Source organism: Thalia democratica, chromosome 1, assembly GCF_965202585.1.
Source record: "Thalia democratica chromosome 1, ktThaDemo2.hap1.1, whole genome shotgun sequence".
Classification (NCBI taxonomy): Eukaryota; Metazoa; Chordata; class Thaliacea; order Salpida; family Salpidae; genus Thalia; species Thalia democratica.
Window position 1 is genome coordinate 69,565,716 of NC_139165.1, and position 27,898 is coordinate 69,593,613.

At 24.9% G+C, this 27,898-nt stretch overlaps 3 protein-coding genes across 3 annotated transcripts; all 3 read left to right on the plus strand.

The window, feature by feature from the left end:
* The first annotated feature begins 4,565 nt into the window (after positions 1 to 4,565).
* Positions 4,566 to 7,693, plus strand: LOC145848684 (RNA-binding protein PNO1-like). The gene is made up of 4 exons (XM_082953992.1): positions 4,566 to 4,768; positions 5,461 to 5,636; positions 6,528 to 6,653; positions 7,184 to 7,693. Exons 1-4 carry the CDS (start codon positions 4,602 to 4,604, stop codon positions 7,387 to 7,389), a joined length of 675 nt encoding a protein of 224 aa, XP_082810118.1. The 5' UTR covers positions 4,566 to 4,601; the 3' UTR covers positions 7,390 to 7,693.
* A 60-nt stretch (positions 7,694 to 7,753) lies between these two features.
* LOC145848669 (dol-P-Man:Man(5)GlcNAc(2)-PP-Dol alpha-1,3-mannosyltransferase-like) lies at positions 7,754 to 14,823 on the plus strand. The gene is made up of 8 exons (XM_082953984.1): positions 7,754 to 8,007; positions 8,892 to 9,002; positions 10,006 to 10,142; positions 10,607 to 10,743; positions 11,336 to 11,480; positions 12,021 to 12,226; positions 12,979 to 13,182; positions 14,362 to 14,823. The coding sequence occupies exons 1-8, from the start codon at positions 7,863 to 7,865 to the stop codon at positions 14,516 to 14,518; spliced, it is 1,242 nt and encodes a 413-aa protein (XP_082810110.1). The 5' UTR covers positions 7,754 to 7,862; the 3' UTR covers positions 14,519 to 14,823.
* Positions 14,824 to 18,910: 4,087 nt separating this feature from the next.
* LOC145838455 (chymotrypsinogen A-like) lies at positions 18,911 to 23,418 on the plus strand. The gene is made up of 2 exons (XM_082946052.1): positions 18,911 to 19,666; positions 23,227 to 23,418. Exons 1-2 carry the CDS (start codon positions 18,911 to 18,913, stop codon positions 23,416 to 23,418), a joined length of 948 nt encoding a protein of 315 aa, XP_082802178.1.
* The last annotated feature ends 4,480 nt before the right edge of the window (positions 23,419 to 27,898 follow it).

A 27,898-nucleotide genomic window follows, 5' to 3' on the forward strand; every position in this document is an offset into this window, starting at 1 on the left:
TTTATCTAATTCTTCTAAAATACATTTTCATTAGAGTTAAAGCTATAATAATTCTTGTTTAAATATTTCTATTATGATTCAATTTAACACACAATGGTCATCATTGGTCACAGTTAGTTTGTGTCTTAGCTTTTATCTTATTATCTGAAATATTTTTTCAAAACTATAGTTGTGAAGGTTGAATGTAAATATAAGGTTCTGAGACCATATGGGTACTGAACTAAAAACTTATGTATTGGTTAAGCTCCAACACCAAAACAAAATAGTGTTTTAATTTTAACTTTTTATTTAACTATTTTTAAAAATGATTAGCTATTTTTAATTCCAATAACTAAATTATTTTTATGAATTTAGAAATATATCAGTTACTTGAATACCTACAATAAATGAAACACTAAAGCCCTTTTAAACAAGTATAAACTAAAAAGTAATAAGGTATGCATGGCAAAAAATTAAGCATTTTAAATAAATTTGGTAAAATTATGGATAGTTTTTAGCATGACTTCAATAAATATTAGTCTTTATAGATTTTTAAAAATATGATATATAATTTTTTTATATATTTAACTTTTGATCAATAAATAAAGATTCTTTCTTCAATGTTTTTACTTTGTAGTATTTAAGTTTAAGTATTCCAGTATTTTTTTATTTTTTGGTCTTTACTAAACAAGTTTTAAAAGAGTTATATAAATTTCTTATATTTTTTGTATCTACAGTGCTGAAGTTTTGCTTTTGTGTTTTTAATATTAAAAGTAATAATTACAGTGATAGATTTAAATTTGTCATTTTAGTCTAGGAATAGTATAATTTTGATATTCAAGTGTACTTAAACTGTTAAAGATCCAAATTATTTAAATATGATAGTAATGTAATTTCAATGTTCTATTTTAAAATTCTTTCATTTTTTGTTTTTGAAATTAAGAATGCTAACCAATATCTTGCTTTGCTGTTCTATCAAACAAGTTTTACAAATAATTGAACAGCATTAGTTTTTTTTATAATAGATAGCAAGTGAAATAAAAAAGTTAAAGTGCCTTTACAATAGTAACTAGGGTTTCAACACACTCAGAATATTATGTGGTTTTTTTAAATTCAGGTTGTTTCAGGGTAGTTTTAAGAATTTTTTAAGAACAGGACATATTTTTTTCTAGATCTTAAATAAAGTTTAGTTGATCTAGTTTTAATATTTAGTTAATTTTATAAAAACAATTTAGGTTTTTATTGATTTTGAAATGCCTATTCAATTTTTTAGTCTTGGGGCTTGCTCTTCACTTTTAAACTCTTTTTAGATCAACTTTTTCTGGATCAACTTTTTGAATGATCACTAATAACTAAAAAATAGTCTTTTTGTTTATTTATTTGTTATATGCTTGGGTAAGGCGGGTTAGGGATAAGAGTATAGATTAAGGGCCTAGAGGGGAGGGGGTAAACACCCTTTTTTAGTTTTTGATCTTATTTTATATAGTTTTTACTAAGCTACAAGATGCTTTTTACAGATTTAAAAAATTCAAAATAATTTTTGAGATATAGCCGGTCCAAATCGTAGGCAACAATAGGATCCTTATGGGAGGCGCAAACTAAAACAGCAAATAACTAGAAATCACTAAAAATCTATCTCCTCCTACGTTTTTTGAGATAACTACCTCAAATTTTCAGGAAATGTTCCTTGCAATATTTAAAAAATTCTGTCGGAACATAATTTAAAAAAAATAAAAAATTTATAACAAAAAAACTAAAAAAAAACTGTTTTTTTGTTTATTTTTTATATAAAATTTTTATTTTTTGATTTAAAAAAAATTCTTTCCAACAGAATTTTCTAAATATATCAAGGAACATTTCCTAAAATTTTGAGGTAGCTATCTCAAAAAACGTAGGAGAAGATAGATTTTTAGTAAAGTAGTCTATTTTTGCCGTTTTAGTTTGCGCCTCCCATAAGGAACCTATTGTTGCCTCTGACGTTGACCGGCTATATCTCAAAAATTATTTTGAATTTTTAAAATCTGTAAAAAGAATTTTGTAGCTTAGTTAAAACTAAATAAAATAAGATCAAAAACCAAAAAAGGGTGTTTTTTCCCCTATGCCCTTAAAAAGTGTATATATATATATATATAATCTTGTATAATACAAATAGATAGAAAAAGTTGTTTTAAAAAGAAGCTAATACTCTTCACTACTCTTAGAGATACAGTTGTATTTTTTGTTTTATATATAGAATTAATATTCATCATGATATGAATTTGAAAATTTAAATTTGGTAACATTAAATTACCCTCATATTGTTTTTAAATATGCAAAGTGAATATTTATTTCCAACTTAACTTTTTATCTTCAAAACCAGTATTTCTCATAAGTTTAGCAAACATTGAATATAGAAACATATTTATAAAGCTTTTCTTTTTATTATTTATAATAAAAATGAACGTGATAAGTAGTTTGCGCCAGAGGCAAATTTTAAAGGATTTTAAAAAACTAGGATGACGTGGGATTGTTTAAGCTCACTCAGGAAAGTTTTTTTTTTTGTGGCAACTCTAATCTAGATATTAAACTGAAATGTTTAAATTTTAGTAAAATTTAAGAGTGAGAACTTTGTAGTTTAAAATTTTTTAATTTATTTAACTACTGATAAGTGTGCAGAATTCTGCTATAGTGTAATGCTGTTTTTGATATTTTCGTTTCTAAACTCACCTTGAACAAAATTATAATATTCTTCTTTTCTTTTCTCCTACCTGTCACTACAAAAATTAAACATTGATAAAATTATCTCTACTCTATTTATTACATTTTTAGTTGTTTTTAAATCCTTAACACATAAAGATCAAACTACATAAAGTTTGAATAGTACAAATGGTCCTATATCTAAATCAATTAAAGTTGTTAGTTGAATTTTACTCTTATATGTTAAATTGTTAGTGGGATGGGTTGAAGTTAAGAGTAAAAAGTATTAGCTTAAGATATCTAAGAAATAATTAATGATATATTTCATTTCAAATTTTAAGGGTATAAATTTAAAAACTAAAAATAGATAGTCTAAAAATTATCTTTTTAAGCCTTAAATTTTTTTTAAAATACCATAGAGTTTTAAGGTTTTCGTTAGAAATTTTCAAAATCCTGGGAAATCCTATAATAACTTTTTTCAACATTAGATTTTTCAATAGCACATGGTTCTACTAAAAATTGGGTGGATTTAAAAACCATAAAGGTGGATGATAATGTTTTTACTCAAGTCTAAAAGCAAGTTTTATGGATAATATTAACAACTGGATAACAACTACTAAAAGTATAACATAGATTCTTATGCAAACCTACCACAATAATTCCTTAAGTAGATATTTTTTAATTAGTTAAGGGTAAAGTAGGAAGTAAACTATAAACATACATGTATGAAAAATTGTAGATACTTATAAGGACAAATGTTATGTGAACTGCTAATACAAGTTTTTTTAAAACTCTGATTGCTAAAATACCTGGTACTTATGGGAAAACATTGATTTTGACATGATTTGATAATAAAATAACCGTGTTATGATATTAAATTTATATATTTAAAAATAATAACAAAAATTTACAATACTCTTTCTTTAAAGGAGTATTTTGAAAATTTATTAATATATATTCCAGTGAACTTGCTTCTCTAGGATCTCTATTAGCAAATGATTAACTTTTTTACTTTTTATTTAGTTTCACATTTATATATATACAAATAAAAAATTTTCAATATATTTAGGTTGGAAACAAAATTAAGCTTAATTAACTACTGCTTCAACATAAATATTTAGTTTAACAAACTTAAGGCTATAGGGGGGGAGGGGTAAACCATGTTTTTTACAAGTTGATCTTATTTTATAGAGTTTTTTCTAAGCTTCAAGATGCTTTTTATTGTTTTTAAAAATTCAAATTATTTTTTGAGATATGACCAGTCAAAGTCGGGCCGCATAATAGGTTCCCCATGGGAAGGGAAAACTAAAACAGCAAAAAAAGACTATTTCATTTAAATCTATCTCCTACATTTTTCAAGCAATTTTCTTCAAACTTTCACAGTCTAATCTTTATATAATAACAAAAAAACGTTACTTTGGAATTAAAAAAAAATTCTGTAAAAATATGGTTTTTTTGAAAAAAAAAACACTTTTTTTTTTGTTTTATTATAAAATTTTTATTTTTTTAAATTACTTTTCCTTTTAGTTTTTTCCTTTTATTTTAAGGAACGTATCCTGAAAATTTGAAGAAGATTGCTTGAAAAATGAAGGTAAAGATAGATTTTTAGTGAATTTTAAAGTTTCCCAGAAAATTGATCCCAAAAAATTTGTGGTCCATACGTTTATATTGGAAAATTTTTACAAAAAATTAAATATCTCAAAAGTTAAATGATATTTTTGAATTCTATAAAAACTGGCTTATAGTTTGTACTTTAAGCTTTCATATAAAAGCCAAAGTTAATTTTAGTAAAAAAAATGCTGGACCTTCCTATGGCCTTAACGGTGTTTTAGCTTGAGCTAATATTTATTTAAAAAAACTTAATTTCTTGATATTTTTAAACTAAAAATTAACCTTGCATTATAGTTTAGGTAATTTTATTTGATAAGTCATTGCTCAGAAAAATAATGGCAGATGAAAATAAAAACAAAAGTGCTACTAAGCGAAAAGCAGATAGTATGGAGGTTGATGATGGCAGTGAAACTATGTTGAAACGCCCTAATTTCAGTGAAGCTAAACCAGAAGCTGTTAAAGAGGCAAGAAGTAAACGTGCTGTTTACATTCCTTCAAATAGGTTACTTAAAATATTTAATAAAGTGTCATAAAATATACATGTAGAGCTATTATAAGTAGTCTGCTAGATAAGTTGCCCACACTTTTTATAAGTAATAAAGAAATAAAAAGATAAATTTGAAATGTATAATAAAGCATTAAGAATTTCAATAACTTTTGACTATATGAATCCAGTTCTAAATATTAATTTGAAAAAAAATATCTTGATGCTATCTAGGTCTTAATTAGAAATAACGTCTGGGATTCATTTATAAATATTTTTTAATGATTTTTTTGAAAAAATTATTGTAAAAGGTTATTTTAAAATTAAAATATAAGTTTGTTGATGTATTACATTTATTTAATTTATAAGTATATTATGAAGCTTAAGGTCAATTAAAAAAAAACACAATTTTTAAGCTTGAACTAATCCTATAAAAGAATAGTTTTGTTAGTTTAAGTTGTTAGTTAAGAAAATAGTAATAAATTACTTAAACTTAAACTGTAGATAAATATAAGTTTTTGAAAAGTTAACTTAAGATACAGCAAAATATAAATTACTTATATTTTGTAAAGTATGTATATAACATTTTGTATATCATGTACTTCTTTTCGTATCATATCACTAAGTGTTATATTAAATTTCTTTGGTAATTTTCTTTTTATTTTTAAATTTCAACTTATACTTAGTTAACTAACTTAATTTTTTTTTAGATATTCTGCTTTAAAAGAAAACTGGAACAAGATATATGATCCAATAAGCAAACAGCTGAAACTTGAAATCAAGTATGATATTAAAAGATCTACTGTTTTTCTAAGAACATGTAAGCAGACAAAAGATATTGGTGCTTTACAGAAGGCAGCTGAGTTTATTAGAGCCTTTTCATTAGGTAAATAAAACTTAAAATTTACTTAATCAAGTATTTTTATTCATTATAACTATTAGAATAGAAATAAGCTAATAATAAATTAAATACTTTAAAGACCACATTGTCATTCCTTTATGCTGGTTTTGAATTTTATATAAAGTTGAACCAGCAATTTATAGTTTGATAAGTCTTTCTTTTTTTAAGTGCTTTCTTTATTTTGAATTTAATAAAGTTTTTATGGTTTTATTTAAGTTCAATAGTAATATAAATTTTTCTATGATCTATTTATAGTGATCCTTGGCTTAAGACTTTCAGAGATAAGTATATATATCAGTGAGTAGGATGTACTATAAGTATGGTTATTATTGTGGCTTTTGTTAGAAAAGAACAAATAAGCTTTTATACTCAGACACCCTGTAATACTGTTTTATTTTTGACTTTGCTTTAATATAATGTAATTTAATAACAATTGTCAGTATATTCACATTAAATGTCTATTATAGCGGTCCTAATGTAAAACTGATTAGCTCTTGTTGTGATTTAAAAGAAGAATAACTGAAGTAAGTGCAAGCTACCTATAATAGATTTTTTACTTGAAAAACCGGCTAACATAAATAAGAAGTAAACTAATTCTCAAAGCAATTTTTTTTTTGTGTATATCCTTAACTAAAAGTTAAAGTAATCTTCAACCTTTGAGAACCTTTTGAATGTATAAAGGTTCCAAGAACTATAAATATTTTTATAATTAATAGCAACCAAGAACTACAAAATGGTTTTCTAATATGTAGAACAAAGTAAGATAATATGTATATTTTTAAACTTGCTTTAGTAAAATAGATAAATTAACTAAATATTGTTTAGAAAAAATATTTTATGCTTCGCCAACTTAAACTTTATAATTTTGTCATCCAGGTTTTGCTGTTGATGATGCCATGGCTATTATAAGAACAGAGCAACTTTTTCTAGAGAGTTTTGATGTAACTCATGTTAAAACTTTAAAGGATGATCATTTGAGCAGAGCTATTGGTAGAATTGCTGGTAAGTTAAGCTTACATATTAAAGCTTAATAAGCTTATATTTAATGATTTATATGTAAGCATTTTTCTTCAGTAACCATATCTTATTTGTGAATGTTGTTTTAGACTAACTTCGTTAAGTGACTTGATAACTGTTTCAATTGCTTAGATGTAGAATAACAAAAGTTATTTGTTTTCTATTATAGGTTTTTAAATTTGAGAAAAAATATACATAATAAAATACGTATTTTAACTACTTGAAAAAAAAATTTAATGTTGGGTCTACAAGCAACAAAAGTTTTAAGTCATATCTAAAGGTAATTAATTTTAAATTTGAAAATATAATAAGTTTAAAAATTAAAAAGAGTCTGCTTTTTAATTTTTAATGTGTTACAATATATTTTTGTTCTGTATGATATATATATTATAAAATTTTACTGTTATGTTTTATGAACAAAAGTTTTATTATTAGTTTTTAATCAAAGCCAAATTCAATAATGTTTACTTTATAGTTTGTATTATAAAATAACTAATTTACGTAAACTTCTTCAGGCTCTGGAGGTAAAGTCAAGTTCACCATTGAAAACGTGACAAAGACTCGCATCATTTTGGCTGGTACCAAGGTTTCAATCATGGGCAGCTATAAGAGCATCGGCATTGCCAGAAGAGCAATTTGCAACCTTATCATGGGAAGCCCACCGAGCAAGGTGTATGGTAAAATGAGGGCAATTGTTGCTAGTTCCATGCAAAAATTCTAGATGTCGGCTGTTAAGAAGAAGTTTTCATCAAAATTCTTATCAAACTTTGTTTTGATTAGAACATGAACATTTTAGGATTATTATTGTAGTTTTCTTGATAAAAATGTTATTTGTGATTTCGACCTACTTTTTAAAATAGATTCTATCGATGTTAAAGTTTACTTAACATTGCTTCCTTTTGTTAAATTTTAATGAAAAAGAGAATATAAAAATGGTTTTTAAAGCACACAAACAAATTTAACGAAATCTTATTTTAATATTAAGTTTTATTTATATTAGTAGTGTCTTTTGAATGTATCTTCTGAGTTAGTGACCTCTATGCCAATAAATTAAATAACTGTTATTAGTTTTTATGATAGATAAAATTTTTATTTTAGTTTTTTTAGGAAAATTGTATAGGTCATGTGTGTTTAAAGATATTTGTTATAATTAAAGTTTTTAAAAATTACAGTAGCTAAGTATTTTCTCTAAAAATGCCAAGAAGAGTTTTTCCAATCGAACGAATTTCACACTGGACTAAAAGTTTGCTTTACGATGTGAAGTTTACCTACGTACTTGGAATAATATTGTTCAATTTAGAACTCCTTCAAAACTTTTTTATTATAAATAAAGTTTCATGTATGTTTCGTTGTTTTGGTATAGCTTTTTATTAAAACATATGCATTTTAAATAAGAAACTTGACGTTTCAATTACTTCGACCTGATTCTTTTTGTTTGATTTATGATTTAGTTGTTCTGCACCCATAATGTTTGCAGCAATTAATGTTAGATTATTTTTTAATATTTTTTACTTAAGTGTAAAAATTAAAATAACTTGTCAGACATCATTAAGAAATATTTTCTTTATTTATAAAATAATGTAATTTTGAAAATATTTTCATAAATCTACATGTTGACACAAATTACAAGTAAGATGAGAAAAACTATATCTATATTATAGTTAATTCACTAAATCAATTAAAGTATTGCTCTTAATCAAAAATCTCTTGTCTTGTTGTTGATATTGTACAGTACTTTAATATTACATGAAACTCATTTAATAGTTAATTTATAGTAATTAAATTGATATCTACAAAATAAAAAACATTCAAGTAGGTACGGAAGTGTAGATTTTGTCTATTAATCATCAGTTTAATGGTTTTGTTTACGTGAAGACAGAGTATGTATGCTTTAAAAAAATTAATTACTTGTTTCAGTATTTAAAAAATCTTCTGAATAATAACAAATACTTTTTCAATTACTTTGTTATTTTAACTTATAACATGTAAACTTAAAATATAAGCAATGTTTTTTAGGTAAAAAAAAATTAGTAACTTAAAAATTACAAGTCATTATTTGATCAATATGAATAAAAATAGGTTTAAACATTTATTCAATTATATATATATAGATATCTAATACCAAAAATTTTATCATTGATTTTTAATTACATTGGAAAAATTGAAAATCACTTAAGAATGAAACTAAAGTAGTGTATGATTCAAAAAATTGTATTGTAACAGATACGGAGATAGATTGGAAAGCCTATATGGACGAGTGTTCTGGTTTTCTAAACGGTACAACTGATTACATGCTTTTAAAAGGAGACACCGGACCATTGGTTTATCCTGCAGGTTATTTAATGGTACATTCTGTTTAAAAATAACTTTGTTTATCTAAATAAAATTAGTTTTCGGTTCAAACGTTAAGTTTTTTAAATATTAAATAGACTTAGTGACTAGTTTTTGGTTTAATCTAGTTTAGCAATGTTAAATTACAATAAAAAAATTATTATGTAGGGTCTAATAAAATTTTGCATTCTACTTTTAGGTAGTTCTGTATAAAAAATAAAATATTAAAAATATTCTCGTAAATTTTAAAGTTATTATCACTTAAGTTTTAAGGTTGTAAATATGACTTATATTTCAGGTATAACTCGACTTGCAGTTTTTTTTTTTTTTAGAAAGACGCCTATTTAGAATATTTTTACATATTTTTAGAAGTTTATAGTTTTAATGAATATATTTTAGTCAAATGTATTTTTTAAATTAAACTTAACAATATTTAAAATACAACGTGTTTATTACAGTTGTGTTTATAAAGCATATTTTAACATAAAACTGTACTTTTAAGCTTTTGATTTTAGGGAAATAGTTTAAACCTAAAAAAAATAATGATTGCTGACAAAAAAATTTTTTTTAATTTTTTTAAAACCTTGCTTATTTAAGTTAGTTTAAACGTGTTAAAGTAGCCTAATACTTAAAATAAAACTGCGTTTATTGAAGCAGAACTTTGTTAAGTTTTGTTGTATTAAAGTAGAGCAACCTACAACCAGAAATCTATTACATTTGATTTTAGCGTGGAAAAATGTTATGCAAAACACTAAGTTGAGATTTTGTATGACAAATATTTAAAAATATTTACTTATTTGGTTTATAAAGCATAGTAGCGCTTGGTAGATGTTCATTTCATTTTATTCGTTTCTTTAATGAGTTGTTTTAATTTTTCTTTTATAATATTTGAAAATACTCCTCTCGCAAAAGAATTTTTGTTGTAAATTTGGTCCGCCGGCTAGAAAAATTGCCCAACATTATATTTAGAAAAATATGTTTACTATTCCAATTTTTTTTTCTACAGGTTTTGTCTACATATTTTCAGCCTTATACTACATTACTGGTCATGGTGCCAACATAAGACTCGCTCAGTATATCTTTCTTGTCTTCTACATGATCAATCTTGCACTTGTCATCCGAATATATAACAAAACTGCCAAGGTGTTTAATAAATAAGTTATTTTTTTAGCTTATATAAACTACAGACTTTTACTTTGATACTAATAAGTTTATTGTACTTGGGGTTGCCAAAAAACCTGGAATTTTAAACTTTTTTTACATGTAAGGTAATAAAATTTCGATTTGACACAAATATATCGATTTTTTTTGTTATTATAATTTTTTATTGAAAAACACATTTAAAATAGCTCAAAAATGTCTCAATGATGTTATACTAATTAAGAAAGTTTTTATCTTAAACTTGATCTTACACTTAAAATAAACCCAAAAACTTGTACTTTTGAAAACCTGGAAGAAATGTTTCAAAAACCCTTTGGTAGCCCTGTGTACTTGAGTTAGAAACATAACATTTTTTATATGTAGTTATTAAAAAAAAAAAAAAACAAGTATTAAAAATAGAATATTAAAAATAAAAAGGTTATTTAATTAATTTTTATTTTCTTCAGTGTCCACCGTACGTTTTTGTCTTCATGTGCTGCGCCAGCAAACGAGTTCACTCAATTTTCGTCCTAAGGCTTTTTAACGACCCTGTTGCAATGATACTTTTCTTTGTAGCTCTGAACTTGTTTCTTGATAAAAGATGGTAAGTTCCTTGTATGAGAAATGTTTTTAGTTTATCAGTTGTGTACTATTTATGAACTGTTTATATAAAATATTGTTTGTGAACATTGTTACTTATTATTAACAGCATATTAAAAAAATAAAAATCACCTTTTTAGTTAGACTTCAGTTTAATAGCTTAAAATATTGAATTAAGGACTTCACTGAATAAATTTGTTTAGCTAGTAAATTTTAAAATATCAAATATTGCATTTGACTTTTAATAATTCAGAAAACTGTAAAGCTGAATTTTTTTAAAAATTGAATCGTTAAATTTAAAAAGCTTAAAGTCATAAGTTTAAATTAAAATGAAAAATTAAGTGTACAAATATTAGTTTATTAGCGTAAAGTTTATCATGATAAAATGTTTAAAAGTATAAATTACATTTTAAGTTGCGAATAAATTTCAATTTTAAATAGAAAACAAACTGGTTCACGAGTGAAAAAAAATAAATATTAGTAAACAACAAGCTAAATAAATTGATATTAGAGCTACTAACATTTTAAACTTTTATATAATCTGAGTTTTGCATAGTTTTTAGTGGCGTTGCACTTACAATGTAATATGTTGTTAGGACTTTAGGATGTGTTATGTTCAGTGCAGCTGTTTCAGTGAAAATGAACATAATGTTGTTCAGTCCTGGTTTGTTCTTAGTGTTACTCATCGAAATTGGAGTTGCAAAGTCTATTGCGCATATTGCCCTGTGTGGTCTTATACAGGTTGTTTTCTTAAACTTTCTTTTTATCGATATCTTTGTTTTAAACCTTTTTATATTTTATTTTAAATTAATTAAGTTTGTTAAATTATAAAATTTAATTTGATTTTGCTTTACATACTTAGGTTTGAGAAAGAAAACTTTTGTATTTAATACTTAGAATAGCTGTAAGTCTATTATAAATACGTTACTTTTATCGTTAGTAAACTTAAGTTCTTGAAAAAATTGCTTTAGAGTTAAATTTTTTAAGACATGTAAAGATTACTTAATACTTCAATATATTTATTAAGTTGTTAGAAATAAACTTTTGCTTAAAAAAACTAAGGTAATGGAAACCAAATTAAAAGTACACCTAACATACATATTTATATATATTTAATCGTGTTGATTAACACCTAATAGCTTTATTAAAGCTAAAATTTTCTTCAAATTTTTAATTGTAAAAAATTATGTATAAGTGATAATGTAAGCTGTTGAAAATAAATACTCAGAATATAATTAAATTATATGTTATTGTTGTTTTAATATAATCTACAAACATCAGGTTCTTCTTGGTCTTCCGTTTCTGCTTGAAAATGCATCCGGGTACTTGCTGCGTTCGTTCGAACTATCCAGGCAGTTCGATTTCAAATGGACCGTCAATTGGAGAATGTTAAGCGTTGAAGTATTTGCCGACAGAAGGTTTCACTTCATGCTGCTGGCACTCCATCTTACTGTGCTGCTGTTGTTCGCTGCTACAAAGTGGAAAAAGTCAGTGAAAGTTTTTTAGATACAATAAAAAAATTGTTTTGTAATTGAGAACTAATAACCAAAATATTGATAATTTTGATCAGGGTTCGGCAAACTGTGGCCCGCGGACAATGTTCAAAATTAAAGTTATGCTTTTAAAAAGTTAAATTTTGGTTTTAGTGTAATTTTTTAAACTATTGTGTCCCACAAAAAAAAAAAAAAACATCCCTAAATATTTTTTTATAAGCAATTTCTGATCGTTAATTTTAAAGGCTAACCTACCATTGATTAATATATTAATTTCTTATTAAAAATACAAAATTATACTAATTCTTAACATGTGTATATATTTGTTTAAATTTACTTTATTTAACTTTATTTAGTTTTTTGTGTACTGTAATATTTAACCATTTTTCATTTAGTATTGATCAAATACTATGATATAAAAAACCAATATGTTTTTAATTTCCATATAGATTCCTATATTCAGTTGGTTAGTTGAAAAAGTAAAACTTCCTAATCATAATGAATAAACAAAACAGTTAAATTTGTATTTAACTTTATAGAATAAAACTTGTTAGGTGATTTTTTTATGTTTTTAATATAAAACAGTAATTGATATTATTTGTTAATTGTACATTTAAAAGTATAAATGTAAACTCTATACGATATAGAAAATGACTATCATCTAACTAAAGCTATGAAAAATTTAGTTAACCACAAATTTTTTTTTTAATTAGTAAAAAGAAACTAATTTGTAAGGTGATTTACAGAAATTTGAAAAGCTTGTTTGGATTGCTTGATTACAGGAAGTTTGAACCCACCAAGTTGACAAGTGAGGAAATAGTTAGGGTCCTTTTCATATGCAATTTCGTCGGTATAGTTTTCTCGAGAAGCCTTCATTATCAGTTTTATATTTGGTACTACCACACCTTACCCTACCTCCTTTGGTGCTGCAATTACTCCTCAGCTTTTAGGTTGGATACTTTTTTAATAAATTAACGTTTTAAACTAAATTTTTTCCAAAATCAAGTTACTATTAAGCATAGTAAAAAAGTTTCTTTACAAATTTTAGTTACACATATTCTAATTTGCACAAATGTTTTGAGAGAAAAAACATGTAAGGTAATTTTTTGGATAGCTTATATGAAATTAGTTATATTTTTTATAATGTTAAAAATTAAATTTTTTATTCGTTTAATTATAAACTCTTTTTTTTCAAAAAAAGCATCTAAAGTTAAAGAATGTATATTGTATGCATATTATAATTGAAAGAAATTATATTTAATTAAAGATCGTTCTTTAAGTAACAGATTACTAGTCATATAGTTATAATTCAAATATTTTTGTGTAATCTTTATATATTTCAGATTCTAAATTCATTTTTCATTTCAGGGTTATTTTTTATCTTAAAGTTGGTTATAATTATTTTTCTTAACTACTTAGTGATTAGCACTACTCTAATTTTCAAGACTTTTTTACAATACAGTTATAGGTGTTTGCCAATAACTCAGGCTAGTTTAAGTTTGTTTTACAAGTTTAGGTAGGTTTGATAAATTTTTGGTTTTTTGGTTTATTTTAGGATTTTTGGTTTTTTTGCTGTTAGGTTAGTAGTAATTTAAACCTCTTATTTATAAGTTGTTAAATTGTTGCGCATGAACAAATGATTTATAGTTTTTGTTGAAACAGGAACTTAGGTATTTAAATTATCACCTTCTAATACATCTTAATAAATACTCATAAATGTTATAAAACAAAAGTCATAATTATAACAAAAGTAAACTAATACAAAGATAGGTTTAAAACTTTAACTAGAAAAATTAGCTTTTCCCTTAATCTCTAAATAATTTTAATAAAATTGGATACATTTTTTGGGTTTTAAAAGCAAAAATCACGGTACTAGTTAATCCAGTGGTTCCCAAAATTATTAGAAACTGTGCACAATAGTTAGAAAAATAAAGTACTGTCACACTTCTAGACTAATTTTTGTGTGCAGTTAAATAGTTTATAATTACACTACTATGTACGTACAGGCTCATTCCTTGTTAAACATTGATGTAGTTAACAACTTACAACTGAATACAATAAAATTTGAAAAAAATCTTACAAATAAAAATAAGTTATCTCAAATTTAAAAAGTGATTTATTTTTTTCAGATTACTATTACTCGGGTTAATAGAGATGTGTTGGAATATCTATCCATCAACAACAATCAGCTCAACTACTCTCCATATTTGCCACGCTGCTATTATGTTTGGCTTGTGGAAATCAGACAATCAACTATTAACACTAAATAATAAAAAAATACAATAATTTAAATTATCTATAATTCAACTTAAAATCATGATTATCTAGGCCTTATATGTCAGTTTTGTTGACTACTTATTTATTTTATTATTTAAAATATTTAATTTATTCATACCTGCAAACTTTTGTTGTTCATAATTAATTTTTGAAGTTAAAACATAATTTAAAACTTATATCTTTTTTTATGCATATTTTATTATAAGCTAAAAGAAAACTACTCCAGTTGAAAATTAATAAAAACCAATAACATTCTAATGCAAGTTTTGATGAATTAGTTGATCTTTTATAAAACAACTTTTTAATGTACAAACTCTGCTTTTTATAGATACGGCATCAAAGTTTAATATTTTGATATATTTTTTAATACTAAATACACTTATTTTATGCTTGATGTTAGCGATAATTAAAAAGTTTATTTTATTTTAAAATATTGAGCTCAAGGTACTTATAATATTTTATATACACATTTGCTAGGTTATAATTTTTAAAGAGACTCTTGCAAGTTAGTGCTATTATAGATTATGATATTTTAAATGGTTTTAATGTTTCCTAAATAATAAGTCTGATGAGTAAACTAACTATACTATAGTAGTTTTATTAAAATGTAGAGAAATTAGTTTATAGTTTGCTGTTTTCGCTGTACAATAAAACTTATTGTCAAAAAAAAATTCATATAGAAACTGATAAAAATAAAGATACAAAATTAAAAACTTTTAATTGCTGATTAAAATAAGAATTTGTAAGAATAGTTGAATTGAAACTAATTAATATTAAGTAAGACTATTTTATTTACTAATTATTCTTAAAATTGAAAATAGTTAATGAAAAAAATGTACGTTTGTACATACTTTTATTGAAGTATTTAGAAAAAGTCATTGTTTCGTAACCTCGTAAAGTTCTATTATACGCTTATTTAAATAATTAATAAAACAAAAAATTTAGTTCATACTTCATAGTATCTTACAATTTAAATAAATTTAAAATAAACATTTTGTAAAGAAACTATTTTTATGACCAAATAAAATAACAACTCATTTAATGTTTTGAGGTGATAATTGTTTGCATTCTCATAAACGAAGGATATTTAAAAATATAATTAATTTTTACTTAATTTATTTGTACACTGTGTTATTGTCAATTACATAAACTTAAACAGAATGACTTGAGTACATTTCATGTCTGTTCTTTTAGTTTTATAATATACTAATATATGTTTTATGTAAAATTAAAATAGTTTATGAAGTATATAAAAAAAAGAAACATTTTATTAACTTTGAACTGAGTTTGTTTATTTATAATCCTTGAAAATGATAACAAGGTATAACTTCTTATGTGTAAAATTTTAAGTTACCTGAATTCTAAGTAGTATAGGTTAAATACAATAAATATCAATGAAAACAAATTGTAAAGTAACCATTATTCATCACCTGTTTAATTTTAAAAATTACTTGCACTGTACATATATCATGTGCTTATTTTAAAAAAAAGTATTAATCAGTGAGAGTACTATATAGAATGCTGAACTTGAAGTATAAGGGGTGAAAAAATATGTGTAATAAATTCATAAAAATTTACGAGTTTCCATCACAGTCTTACGAGGTAGTTTATGCAAAAAATTCATTTTTTATTAGAAAAATAAGAACTTAAAGATTTCTTAGATTGAAAACTTCTTTAGATGTTTACAGAAAGTAAAACTGTTAAATTAAACAAAGTACTAAAAATTAGTAGTATAAGTAATAATTAGGGCTGTCACCTTCATAAAACTAATATAAATTTTAAAAAAGATAAGTTTAAAACTACAAGATTTATTTTTTTTTTGCTGAAAAGGATACACATTTCTATTTTTTAAATGTTTACTTACCAGAATTTTTTGTATACTTTGAATAACTTTTTAAGCCACAAAAAAATGACTAGCTGGACAACTTTAATTGCTTATTAACTCTTTTTTTAAATATTGATAGAGCTTAAAATAACGACCCAGCGTGTATTTTACAAACTTAATTTTTATAAATTGCACTGTATTTGTATTTTCAAACACAGAACTTTTTTTAATCAGTGAGAAGATTTAATAAACTATTCTGTAAAAACATAACTAAAAACTTCATTTCAATATAAAGCACCGTTTAATTAAAATTACCTTGTTTAAGAAGCTTAGGATAAGTGTATATTCAGAATACTTTTATAATATATAGCTTTTATCGTTTTTAGTACATATATAAATTTATTGTTTATAAAGATTGTTAAAAGCTAAAAGTAAGTTTGACCTTTAACCAAATAGCTTGTGTTAAACTAATACATCTACTTTGTCGCTTTTAACTTGTTCAAAATAAAATATTGTACATTAGTTTTTGTTATAATTAAAAATCTTGTACACTTAGATACAAAATTCGGAGGGGAACTAATTTTTTTCGAATTCCCAGTGGGCTGAAAAGCGGTAACTGACTTTTTTACAATGATTGGAAAAATGAGTTAAAAGTTAAACATTGTTGAGTAGAACTGTTTATTTTAGCCAGTTTTGTTTCCTTTCTGCTCCAAGTGTTTAAGAAATTATCTTAGTTTATATGCAGTCGTTTTTTGTTCATATTTTTTTTAATTACCCGAAAATTGTCAAATTTATGTAAAGTTAAAGATTGCAACAACTTGACAAAAGTACTTGAAATACTTACATATATTTGTTTTTTTTTACCGTTTTTAATCTGATGTGGTAAAGTTCCTATTGAAAAATAACATAAATTCTTTGACAACTCGAACTGTTATAACTTTAACCATGTTTTTAACCTTAATATGTTTCAAAAAGTTAATGGTGATTTAAGGAATACTGGGGGTCATAAATTAAAAAGGGCTTCAAAAATTCTCACTTTTTAGGCTAGAGCAATAAAAAAGAGCTATGAAATTTTAATTTGTTCCTTATTTAAGAAGAAAAACTGTTTTTAATGTTTTTGTAAGCTATAAATTTATTTTATTTTCTTCAAAACATAAATTTTTCAAAAAAAGTTATAAACCTTTGAGTTTCTAAAATAACTTATCTTATTTCTGGTATGCACAATATTATGTTTTAAAATATCATAAATCACTGTTCTAAGTACTTTTGTTTAGTTTTCTGCAGCAATTTTTTAATTTAAAATATGAACTATTTTAATAAATTTTTAAAATGTTAAAAAGAAAAATTGGTAGAACTTAAACTTACATAACTTCAGAAACACTTAAAAAAACAGCTTTTAAAAAATAATCTATTATTCTACTTAACTATGTATAACTTTTGGTTTGATTTTTTATTCATAAAAAAGTCGATTGCTTGATCCCCCATTTCAGCCTACTTAGTTGGGAGATAATTCAGTTGGGAGTTGAAGTAGATGGAAATTAATCCGGATTACAATAAATAGATTAATTTTTTTTACTCTAGTTTAAATGTGAGTCTAGTTTAAAAACAAAAGTTTATATAAATTAGCAGTTTAAAAATAATCCAGAACTTAAATTTAAATAATGATTCTCTGCAAATGAATAGTGTTTTAGTTTGATACATTGTTACTTTATTGATAAAACATCATTATTCTTTCTTGCTTCTGAGTCTATCTACAATCTTTTTTTTTACCTACTAAATCGAAACTAACTTTGTCCTGGACAAGACGTTAAAAGGTACCCGTGGTGTGCGACCCGATAACCGAAAGGTTTTTCGTGCACCAGGTCCTAGGACTTAATATTTTGAACACTTTTTTTTATCGTTCAATAAACTATAACTAACCAACGTTCTTTAAGTGAATTATATCTTATTCTTTTAATAATACAAAAAATAAATTAACGATGGTTTAAAAATCTACCAGTTTATTGCACGTTTTCTTCAAATTAATTTCTTGTTAAATAAGTTAATTAATTAAAGACTTGTGTCCTGGACCGATTTGCGAATTATTTATAATTCTTTTAATAAGAAACATATTTTTCAACAGTTTTCAAATTTATAAGAAATATTATAAAAATTTTTAAATGTTAAGTTCTCAATTAATTTTATTAGGTTATTGATATATACTTTATTATAGTTTGAAATAAGCTATAAGAGTATTTATATTTATTACAAAAGGATGTTTTAAAATCATTTTAAACAGTGACCAAAGTCAATGATTGTTTTTAAATTTCAACTATTCTTACGTACTTTTAGCCCTAAAACTTTACATAAAAAGTTCTAAATATAAACTTCGAAAAAGATTAATTTATATGTAGGTAAAAAGAAGTTAAACTTTGCTTAATGCACGAATACAAATAATAAGCTGACTTAAGGTAAACAAGAATATGGCAAAAATATAAAAACGTCTAAAATCTATTCTGATTAATAATCTTTTCTTATAATCTTATACAAACAAAAAATTTCAACAGTGCGTTTCAAATGGAAAAAAATAAAAGAAAATGTTTTCAATGCACAAAATTGCTTACATCATTTGCTTGTTCATTTCATTAACAAGCATTGTTCGCGGGCGAGGTAGATTAGTGAATGGGAAGAAAGTGAAGTTGAAAAAGCACCCGTACACGGTGGCAGTCATCAGCAGGACGGGTGGGAAAGGAGCAGATCTTTGCGGCGGGTCAATCCTGCGTCACGAGTGGGTCCTGACCGCGGCTCACTGCCTCCCAGAAGATCCGGCACGGGTGAGAGTCGTTGCCGGAGACGTCAACTGGAAGGAGGAGACGAGCGAGGGAAGGCAGGTGGCGGACGCACTGGAGCTGTTCAAGCACGGAGATTGGAACGAAACGGGGAAGCTGGAAAACGACGTTGCTCTTGTTCTGCTCTCTAGATACTTGAGTTTCAACGAGTTCGTTTCCCCGATACCGCTGCCGCCAAAACCGGAAAGTCTCAAAGTTGGAACCAGTTGTTTCATATCGGGTTGGGGATTAACCGAAACGGGACACATGTCGGACACGCTGATGCAGGGCGAAGTTTTTGTTTTGAACGACACGGCTTGTGAGACCGCCTTCGGGTACAAAGTTGTGCAGGGTCAGATGTGCGTCGGTAACCGGGATCTCGGTGTCGGTTATTGCGTGGGCGATTCGGGAAGCCCCTACGCCTGCGCTAGTGGGAGGGGCAGCAAAAGATGTTTGTACGGACTTGACAGTGTGGGAGCTTTGAACGAAGATTTTTGCCAGAAAGCGCCTTCAGTTGCCACCAGAGTTTCGTATTATTTGCGCTTTATTGAAAGCACTATAGAAGCCAATTCTAAGCCTTTGAGTCTGATACTACAATCAAAAAAGTTTTATGCTGTTGTTACTGCATCGCTAGCCACATTTCTATTGGTTCTTCTTATTTCTTCATTATTCATTAAAAGAAATCGAAAACAAAAGGAACGTTATCAAAAAGATTTTACGAGTATTGTAGAAAACATAGAGTGATTATTAATAAACTTAAGTAGGATAATAGTGTTTTTATCTTCGTTTTCTGATACTTTTAAATATATACTGCATACTAAGTTTTGATTTTTATAATGTAACTTGTGGCCATATATAAAATACATAAGAAACTGATAAGTTTATATAGTTTTGATTAGTTTGATATTAAACAGCTCAAAACAAAAAGTAAAAATCCTATCATCGATGAAAAGGTTTTTTCTTAACTAAATTAGATGTTTTAAAAAAAGCTTTCAGAGCAAGTTACAAATAACTAATCCAAAAAAGTTTTAAAAGTATTTTCAGACTAGTAATTTATATTACAGACTTAATGATTAGCGAATTTATTTAAATACTTTCTGTCATTTTAAAATAATATCAATAACATTTTCACTAATAATAAGTTTCTGGAGATTAAAATAAAGGTTTATGTAGACATCAAGGCTTAGGTTAAGTTTACAAACCATATTTAAGCACACGAAAAAAAAACTAATGAAAACTGGTAAAAATGTTTAAGGCTACTATAAATAAGACTATGAAAGAAGTTTCTTAATAAGTTATATTAAAGGTAAGTAAAGCTAGTTAGGAAACAATAATAAAACATTTACTGAATAAAACCGTGAACGAGAGTTTGTACTTAAAAAGAGTTTGTATTTGGTAATGTGAATTAGCAATTTTCAGCATAGCCGAGTTTGACTTTTATAGCCAAAAATAAACCTGTATCAGCCTAACTAAACAGATATAACTAAATATGAAAATAAAATTTACAAGACCCACTGTTTTAAACTTTTGTAATCAGGCCTAATAAATGTAATAAAGATCCAATTTATTTTAGAGTTTATATCAATATTTAAACCTTACTCTTTAAAACAGTTTATCACAACTATTTTTATCAAAAAGTAATCATTTAATAATTAAGAAGTTTTACAAAACTGTGGCAGTTTATAACTCAAAATTTAACTTTTGTAACTTTAAAGATATTTTAACTACTTAGTAAATACTAAATGTTCAAAAAAAAGAGAATATTTTTATAAATTGTTTTCTGAATATTAATTTTCTTTTATTAGTATTCTTTTTCTGGAGTTTTTACATTCGCTTACTTAAAACTATGTTTTTTCTTAACAAAACAAAAATTTTTAATAAAAAGTTTATCGAGTTTTTAAAGTAAAAAGATTATACATTGAATAACCAAACTATTCAATACTAAACCCTCTGATGCACTGTAGTTTCAAATAGGGCAAAAGTAAAAATAGAGATATTTAAATTTAAATATTCTAAATAAGTAATATTGATGCATCTTTTCAAAACGAACCTTTCAATGTAGCCTAGGGTTTTATTAATTATCATTTTTAATCTAATTATTAAAACTAAGTTATAAAGGATTTACATCGTCTAAGACTGTATAATAAATTAAAAATTAGTTAAAATGAGCTATGAATCAAGGGTTATTTTAGTCATAAACACATTATATATTTTATAAATTGTTTATTAAATGACAAAAAATGCGCTCGAAATACTTGGTCCTAGGACCTGGTACACGAAAAAACCTTTCGGTTATTAATAGTATTAATTCGCGCCATTTTTCACAATCTTTGAACATTTAAAATACAAAAATAACTTTGTTTTTTTATTTAAAACTTTTATTTCTTCGGAAAAAAAAGCTGAAACATTACATTTTCTAAAATTAAACTAAATGAACAAAACTTTAAAATTTCCATTCAGAGCTCTAGAAAAATGCAACAGAAATTTTTCTGTTAAAGTAAGTTTTTATTATTTTCTTTTTTTCCTCGCGTCTACTGGCATAACTTAAGCTAAATAAGAAACTTTTGTTTTGTTTGGTAATCAATAAATCAGTTATTGGCTGGATCCTGATATTTTTTAAATGAGGATCCATATTTTTAACTATGGAACTTTAAATTAATTACAGAGTTTTAGTATAACTATTTTTTTGAACAGCAAAATAACTTTTTTAGATTATAATAATCGTTTATGTTCTGATCTAAATATAAACGCATATTTGATTTTTTTAATTAGTATTTAATCACAACTTTATAATGTTTAATACATCGTATCTTAAACTAATATTACGTTAGGTGTTAGATTAATTGCCAAAGTCTTGTTAAATCCAGTCAAGCTAATTAAAATATTATCTTTTTTAAGCTCTTCAAAAATAGTTCGGTTTACAAAAATATATTATTAATTTAAATAATATTTTAGTATAATATTGTTGCAAAAAAATACTTAGTAGCTTTTAAACTAAAGAACATTTTAAAATATAGTATCAGCTTTTTAGTTTGATATTTAATAATGTAATTAATACTGCTTTCATAAAGTTACTTGTCTATAAGTTTGAAATGCTTAGGCTTATAAATTTTCTTAACAATGCTGGTGTGTACATAACTTTAAAATTATACAGTAGAGATGTAATAAAATAATAATTTCTCAAGTCGTCTTGTAATGCTAACTATTTTACTTGGTTAGTATCTAACTTTTGAAAGTACTTATTATAAAGAGCGTTTACCAACTAAAATACCATAAGTAAAAAATCTTATGTGATAATTCTGTATTAATTTTTGGACTTAATTATAAGTACTAAATGTTAAAAGAATAAACTAGTTATTTAACTGATTTATAAGATTGTTATAAGTGTTATAAATACTACTTTAAACATTGACACAAAAATAACAATGAACAACGAGTATACAGAAGAGCTTAGAACTGCCATAATAGCTTCTAAAAATCTAGAAGAACTTTTTAAGTTTTTTGAAACCACAATCAAAAATGTTTTTTACGATCACTTTTCTTTTTTAAATTCACTGGCCTATTACATCTTTCACAATGTTAAAGGCGCTGAAGCTTTGGAGAACAAGCTTGAAAAGTACATGAAAAAATTTAAAGGTTTTTGTGAAAAGCACTCAAAATTTATAACTTATAAAAAGTTTTCTTTATTGCCATCCCAAAATAGTGAAACACCCTTAAAAGAAAATTTTGAGTTTATTTTAAATTACGAAGAAAATGCAGCATTTATAGACAAAAATGAAATGAAAAAACTCTTTGAAGCAGCTAACAAATTTGGCAAAAGCGTAAAAGTCAAACTTTCATTTACTGGTGAGCCCAACAAAGATTTTGAAAAATTAAAGAGTGACGTAAAAGAACTTAACGATAAAATAAATAAAGATTTATTAGGCCCCAGGGAGCTAAATTCGACGCTTAATAAACTGTTGGAATCCTCCATAAACTATCGAATAACAGATTACTATGAGGAATTAAAAGTTGATATGAACACCATAAGTGGCAAACATCAAAAGTATTCAAAAAAGTATTTTCATAAGTGCGTATTGAAACAGCAAACAGTTTTTTTATACGAGGAAACTGCAAACAAGACGAAGGATTGTGCCGTGTGCTTGGATGAATTTGACATTGGAAAATCCGTCACAAAGCTGAAGTGTGGGCATTTGTTTTGCACTGAATGTATTGAAAAATGGTTCTCGGATTCTATTACTTGTCCGTGTTGTAGACAGAGACCAGAATTTCGATAACTATAAAAGATTTTTTTTTAGCAATAAAGTTCTATTCAGTACTTAAATTAGTATTTTTTATAAAATAACTGTGATATATAAGTTGTAACTGAACACAACTATATTTTTGCCTAAAAACAACACTTGTTGGTTTAAAGAGTTTTTTGTACTGTTTACTTTTTTAAAGCCTTGGAGATTTTCTAACTTTTGCATTAAAACACGTTAAAGTTTATTAATTTATAAAAAATGGATAATTATAGAATTTTCGGTTATTTGTTTTAAAATAAAAAATAAACAGAGTTTAAAAATACAAAAAAATATTATAAAGTTTAACTAAACTCAGTAAAAATAAATTTGTATATATTTTTAAAACCTTGTGTTTAAATAAGCTCACTTTTTAATTGGTTTTAACAATAATTTAAATAATAAATAAAGGCTTAGCAAATGTTAAGGTAGCATTTTTTTATGCTTCTATGCATTTAAATTAAAAAAAGATTTAAGAATAAATAAAAGAGACTACTATCTGTTTGTACAGAATTTTAAACTTTTTTAAAGCTCAAGTTTGCTTTTCAACAGTAAAAACTCAAAGTTATTTTTTTTTACCAATAAAATACAATACTAAAAAAATCTAGTTATGTCTGTTTGATGTCTTACTAAAGCGTCATATATAAAGCAACAGTCGTGCATAAGAATAAGGAAAATATATATATTGGATTAACTGGAAGACAATTTAAAGCTAGATTTTACGAACATATACAATCCTTTAGAAGCGAAACAAAGAAGAAAAGTACAAGTTCAAGTACGTTCATGCACAAAATTAAAAATGATACTATCGATTCGAAAAATAATTAAATGGGAGATTATTAATCGTACAAACCAAAATAGACCAGGAAAAATTTGTACTCTCTGTAATTTGGAAATACTTGAAATTGCGTTCGCAGACAACAACAAACTTTTAATTTGAGATCGGAGTTGGTGGGAAAATGTAGGCATTTCACAAAAATATATTTAAAATCTTAATTGACTAGATCTAAGCTTAATTTACCAACCTTTGTCATTAATTATTTTGTAATTTTGTTTTTTACATATTGCCTTTTTGTTTTTGTGGTATTTTATGTTAATGTTAATAACTTTACTAAAAATTATTAGTTATTAAATTACCTAATTACCCAGCTAAAACTATATAAGTGTTTATCCATTGTCACTTGTTAGTTTATTTGCTTGTGACCATCGTGTAAGCGAGAAACATTTGTAAAGCAATAAATTCAATAGAACTTTTGTTTTAACTATATTAAAAGTTTCTATTTATGTCTTTTTTATTAATTAAACTTTGTTTCACAATGTCGGTATTACTTTCTTATTAAATGTTATAAAAAATATCAACAAATTTAGAGTAAAACGTTCAAATAGTTTCTTGTACGCAGTTCCTATTTAAAAGAAAAGTCACCAAAACTATAGAACTACGTATGCAGTTATTTCTGCATTTTCGTAAAACTAAAGGCAATGTTTTATATACATAATTTTTTGCATTGATCATAGTAAGGTCAAATATATATAATGATAGTTTTAACATTGATTTCGTAAAACATCAACAACTCTTTTTGTTTCAAACTTTTTTTTTCGGATACTTTTTAATTCTTTCTTTTTTACTTATTACAATTGTTAGATATTTAAATTAATCATTAAAACTTTAATACACTGTTTAAACTATTTTACATACATAAAACTTTTTTTGATATTACATATAATTTTATAAAACCTGCTCATGTATGTATATAAGAACAAAATTAATAACTTAATAACAATATCAACTTTATAATAAATACATATACTAAATAACGTTTTAAAATAACAAATTAGATCAAGATGTAATTAAAATACTTAAATAAATTTAGTAGGTTAAAAAAGAATAACTGACAAAGATTTGTTGGTAAAAAAAAATTAAGTTTATGCTTGATTATATATTAATATATTTGCAATTAAAAATCTCATTGTTTAAAAAACAACATCGAAATTAACTAATTATTATTAAAATTAATGGCTGATAAACGTTTACAATTTTTTTAAGTTCATGCTTTAACATACAAAATATTAAGTGTTATTTTGACATAAATTTGAAGAATAGCTACTATTAGTAAAAAAATATATTTTAAAATCAACTTGTACTTATCAACTTTTTTAATTATAACATAACTAATCCGTTAATGTTAAAAGTTACTCTTTTTTATATGTTGTCTAAAGGTACATGCTATGTAAAAGTATTTTATTTAGCTACTAAGAACATACTCATGAGTTAACAAAGTAATTTTTTTTAGGTGTGTCAATCAAATTTCTAGCTTTGTTATTTATGATAAAGTTTAGTTATGTAAATGCAGGGTTGCCACTCTTTGAGCCAAAAAATCTTCCCTGAGTGACCAAAAATTTCCCTGAGTAACCTTAAATTTCCCTGAGTTTCCCTGAGTATTTTTCAAATCTTAAAAAAAAAAATTTCTCTTCTAACACAAATTATTAATACTTCATTCTCATTTTTCTTCTTTAATAATAAAAGGAAGGTTGTATGTGTATGCTTCTGCATTAAATTTATGAAAAAAACTGTTTTCAAAAACTCTATCTTAAAAGGACTAAACCAATAAAAAATTAAAAAACTAAATTTTTGCACAACTTTGTGTAAACTTGTTAGTTAACTTTCTACATAAAAGAATAAAGTTTAATTTGTTTGACATTTTAATTGACAAACTTTATTATTTAAAAAATAAGAACTGTTAGTACAACATAGTGTTTTTTAAACTACATAAGTAACTAAAAATAAAAAGTTTATTAGAACTTTTTAATGAATAGTTAACAACAACTTTCATTTCTCTCAACTGTTTGATTTTACTTAAGTAAATATAAATTTAAAACTTAAAAAAACTACAATGTTTTACTATGAAGAACTAGCCGCAAGGCTAAAAAAATTCTAAATAACCACTTAAAATAAAAATTACTACTTTTGAACAAAATATTGAAACTGGATTAACTAAACCTCATTCTAGATCTAGAAAAAAAATTCCCTGAGATTTTCAAAAACTTCCCTGAAATTTAGAGAAAAAATCAAAACTTCCCTGAGTTTCCTTGAGTTAAAAGAAAAATGTCGAAATTCCCTGAGTTTCCCTGAGATTTTCTACAGTTTGAAAATTCCCTGAGATTTCCTGAGTTCCCTGAGTGTGTGGCAACCCTGTAAATGTAATGATTCTATATTGAATAAAACTTAATTGAGTATTCAGTTTTCGAAATAGTATTTTTTTTATTGTGAAGTTAAATTACAAAAACTAAATCTAGGTAAACATGTTTGATTTCATTAAACAATTTCTTTGAATAATTTTTCTTTTATTTTTCGATTTTTTTCTTTTTTCAATAACTATTTCATCAATTATTACTTATTCTTCTTATGCAGCATGCACAAATCTGTCTTTAATATTGATCGGAGTTACTCAAAATTTTAAATTTTAAAAGTGGTCATGGTAAAAAAGTACTCTATTTATTTTAAAGATTAACAATTAATTAAAGTTAATCTTGTTAGTTAGCTAAATAGTTCAATTACACTGTTTGTACTATAAAAAGTTTATACTTTCATTAAAAAAATTTCCATAAGATAAAAATAAATTAAGTTTGTAGAGGGGTAGACCTTGGTTTATTTTAATTGATGTTATTAAGAAAACCTTCATCATAGCTACTTTGTAGTTTAATTTGACAGATTCAAGTATTTAAACCCATAATTTTAGAAAGAGTTTTATCTTAAGTAATATTTTAACTAAAGCAGGTAACAAAACACTAACTTCATCGAAATGTTTACACCTATATACTGAACACAAGCAATACTTACACTATTTTAAAAACAGTTAAAGTTGGGTTAGGAGTCTTTATAAAAAAAAGGATTTTTTTTACATTTTTTTTTACAAAACTTTATATATGTTAGTTGACCCAAAATGTAATTAAAGTTCATAACTTTTAGTCAAAAATTACATACAGAGCATGGTTGTTACTAGTCTGGAAAACGTACTATAATAATGTTAATAAAAGTACAAAGTATTATACTAATGTTAAAACTCTTAAGAAACTGCTTGGATCTTGGAATAATCTTTGGAAGTTTTAAAATCTATTTTAAAAACTGATTGTTTTCCGAACAAAATAATTTAATTCGAAAGCATATTATTTTCAATTCCAGTAAATTTGTAAACAAACTTGTTTAATTTGTTGTCTAGGGTTATTCTCCAAAGAGCAGTTAATCATAGAGAATAAAAACCGGAGACCAGTTGTTCTTTGTTAACAGATGTTATTAAACATTAACTTTTTCTGTTGAAAGTAATAAATGTTTAATTCATTTATATTGTAGTACAAACTTTTTTTTTTATTTTACAGTGTTGTAAAAGAATTCAATTTTTTTTCAGGTTTTCTGAATTTTTTTTTAAATTTTTTAAATTAGAAGCTTTTTTGTCAATTTGTAGTACAAAATTAATTTAAA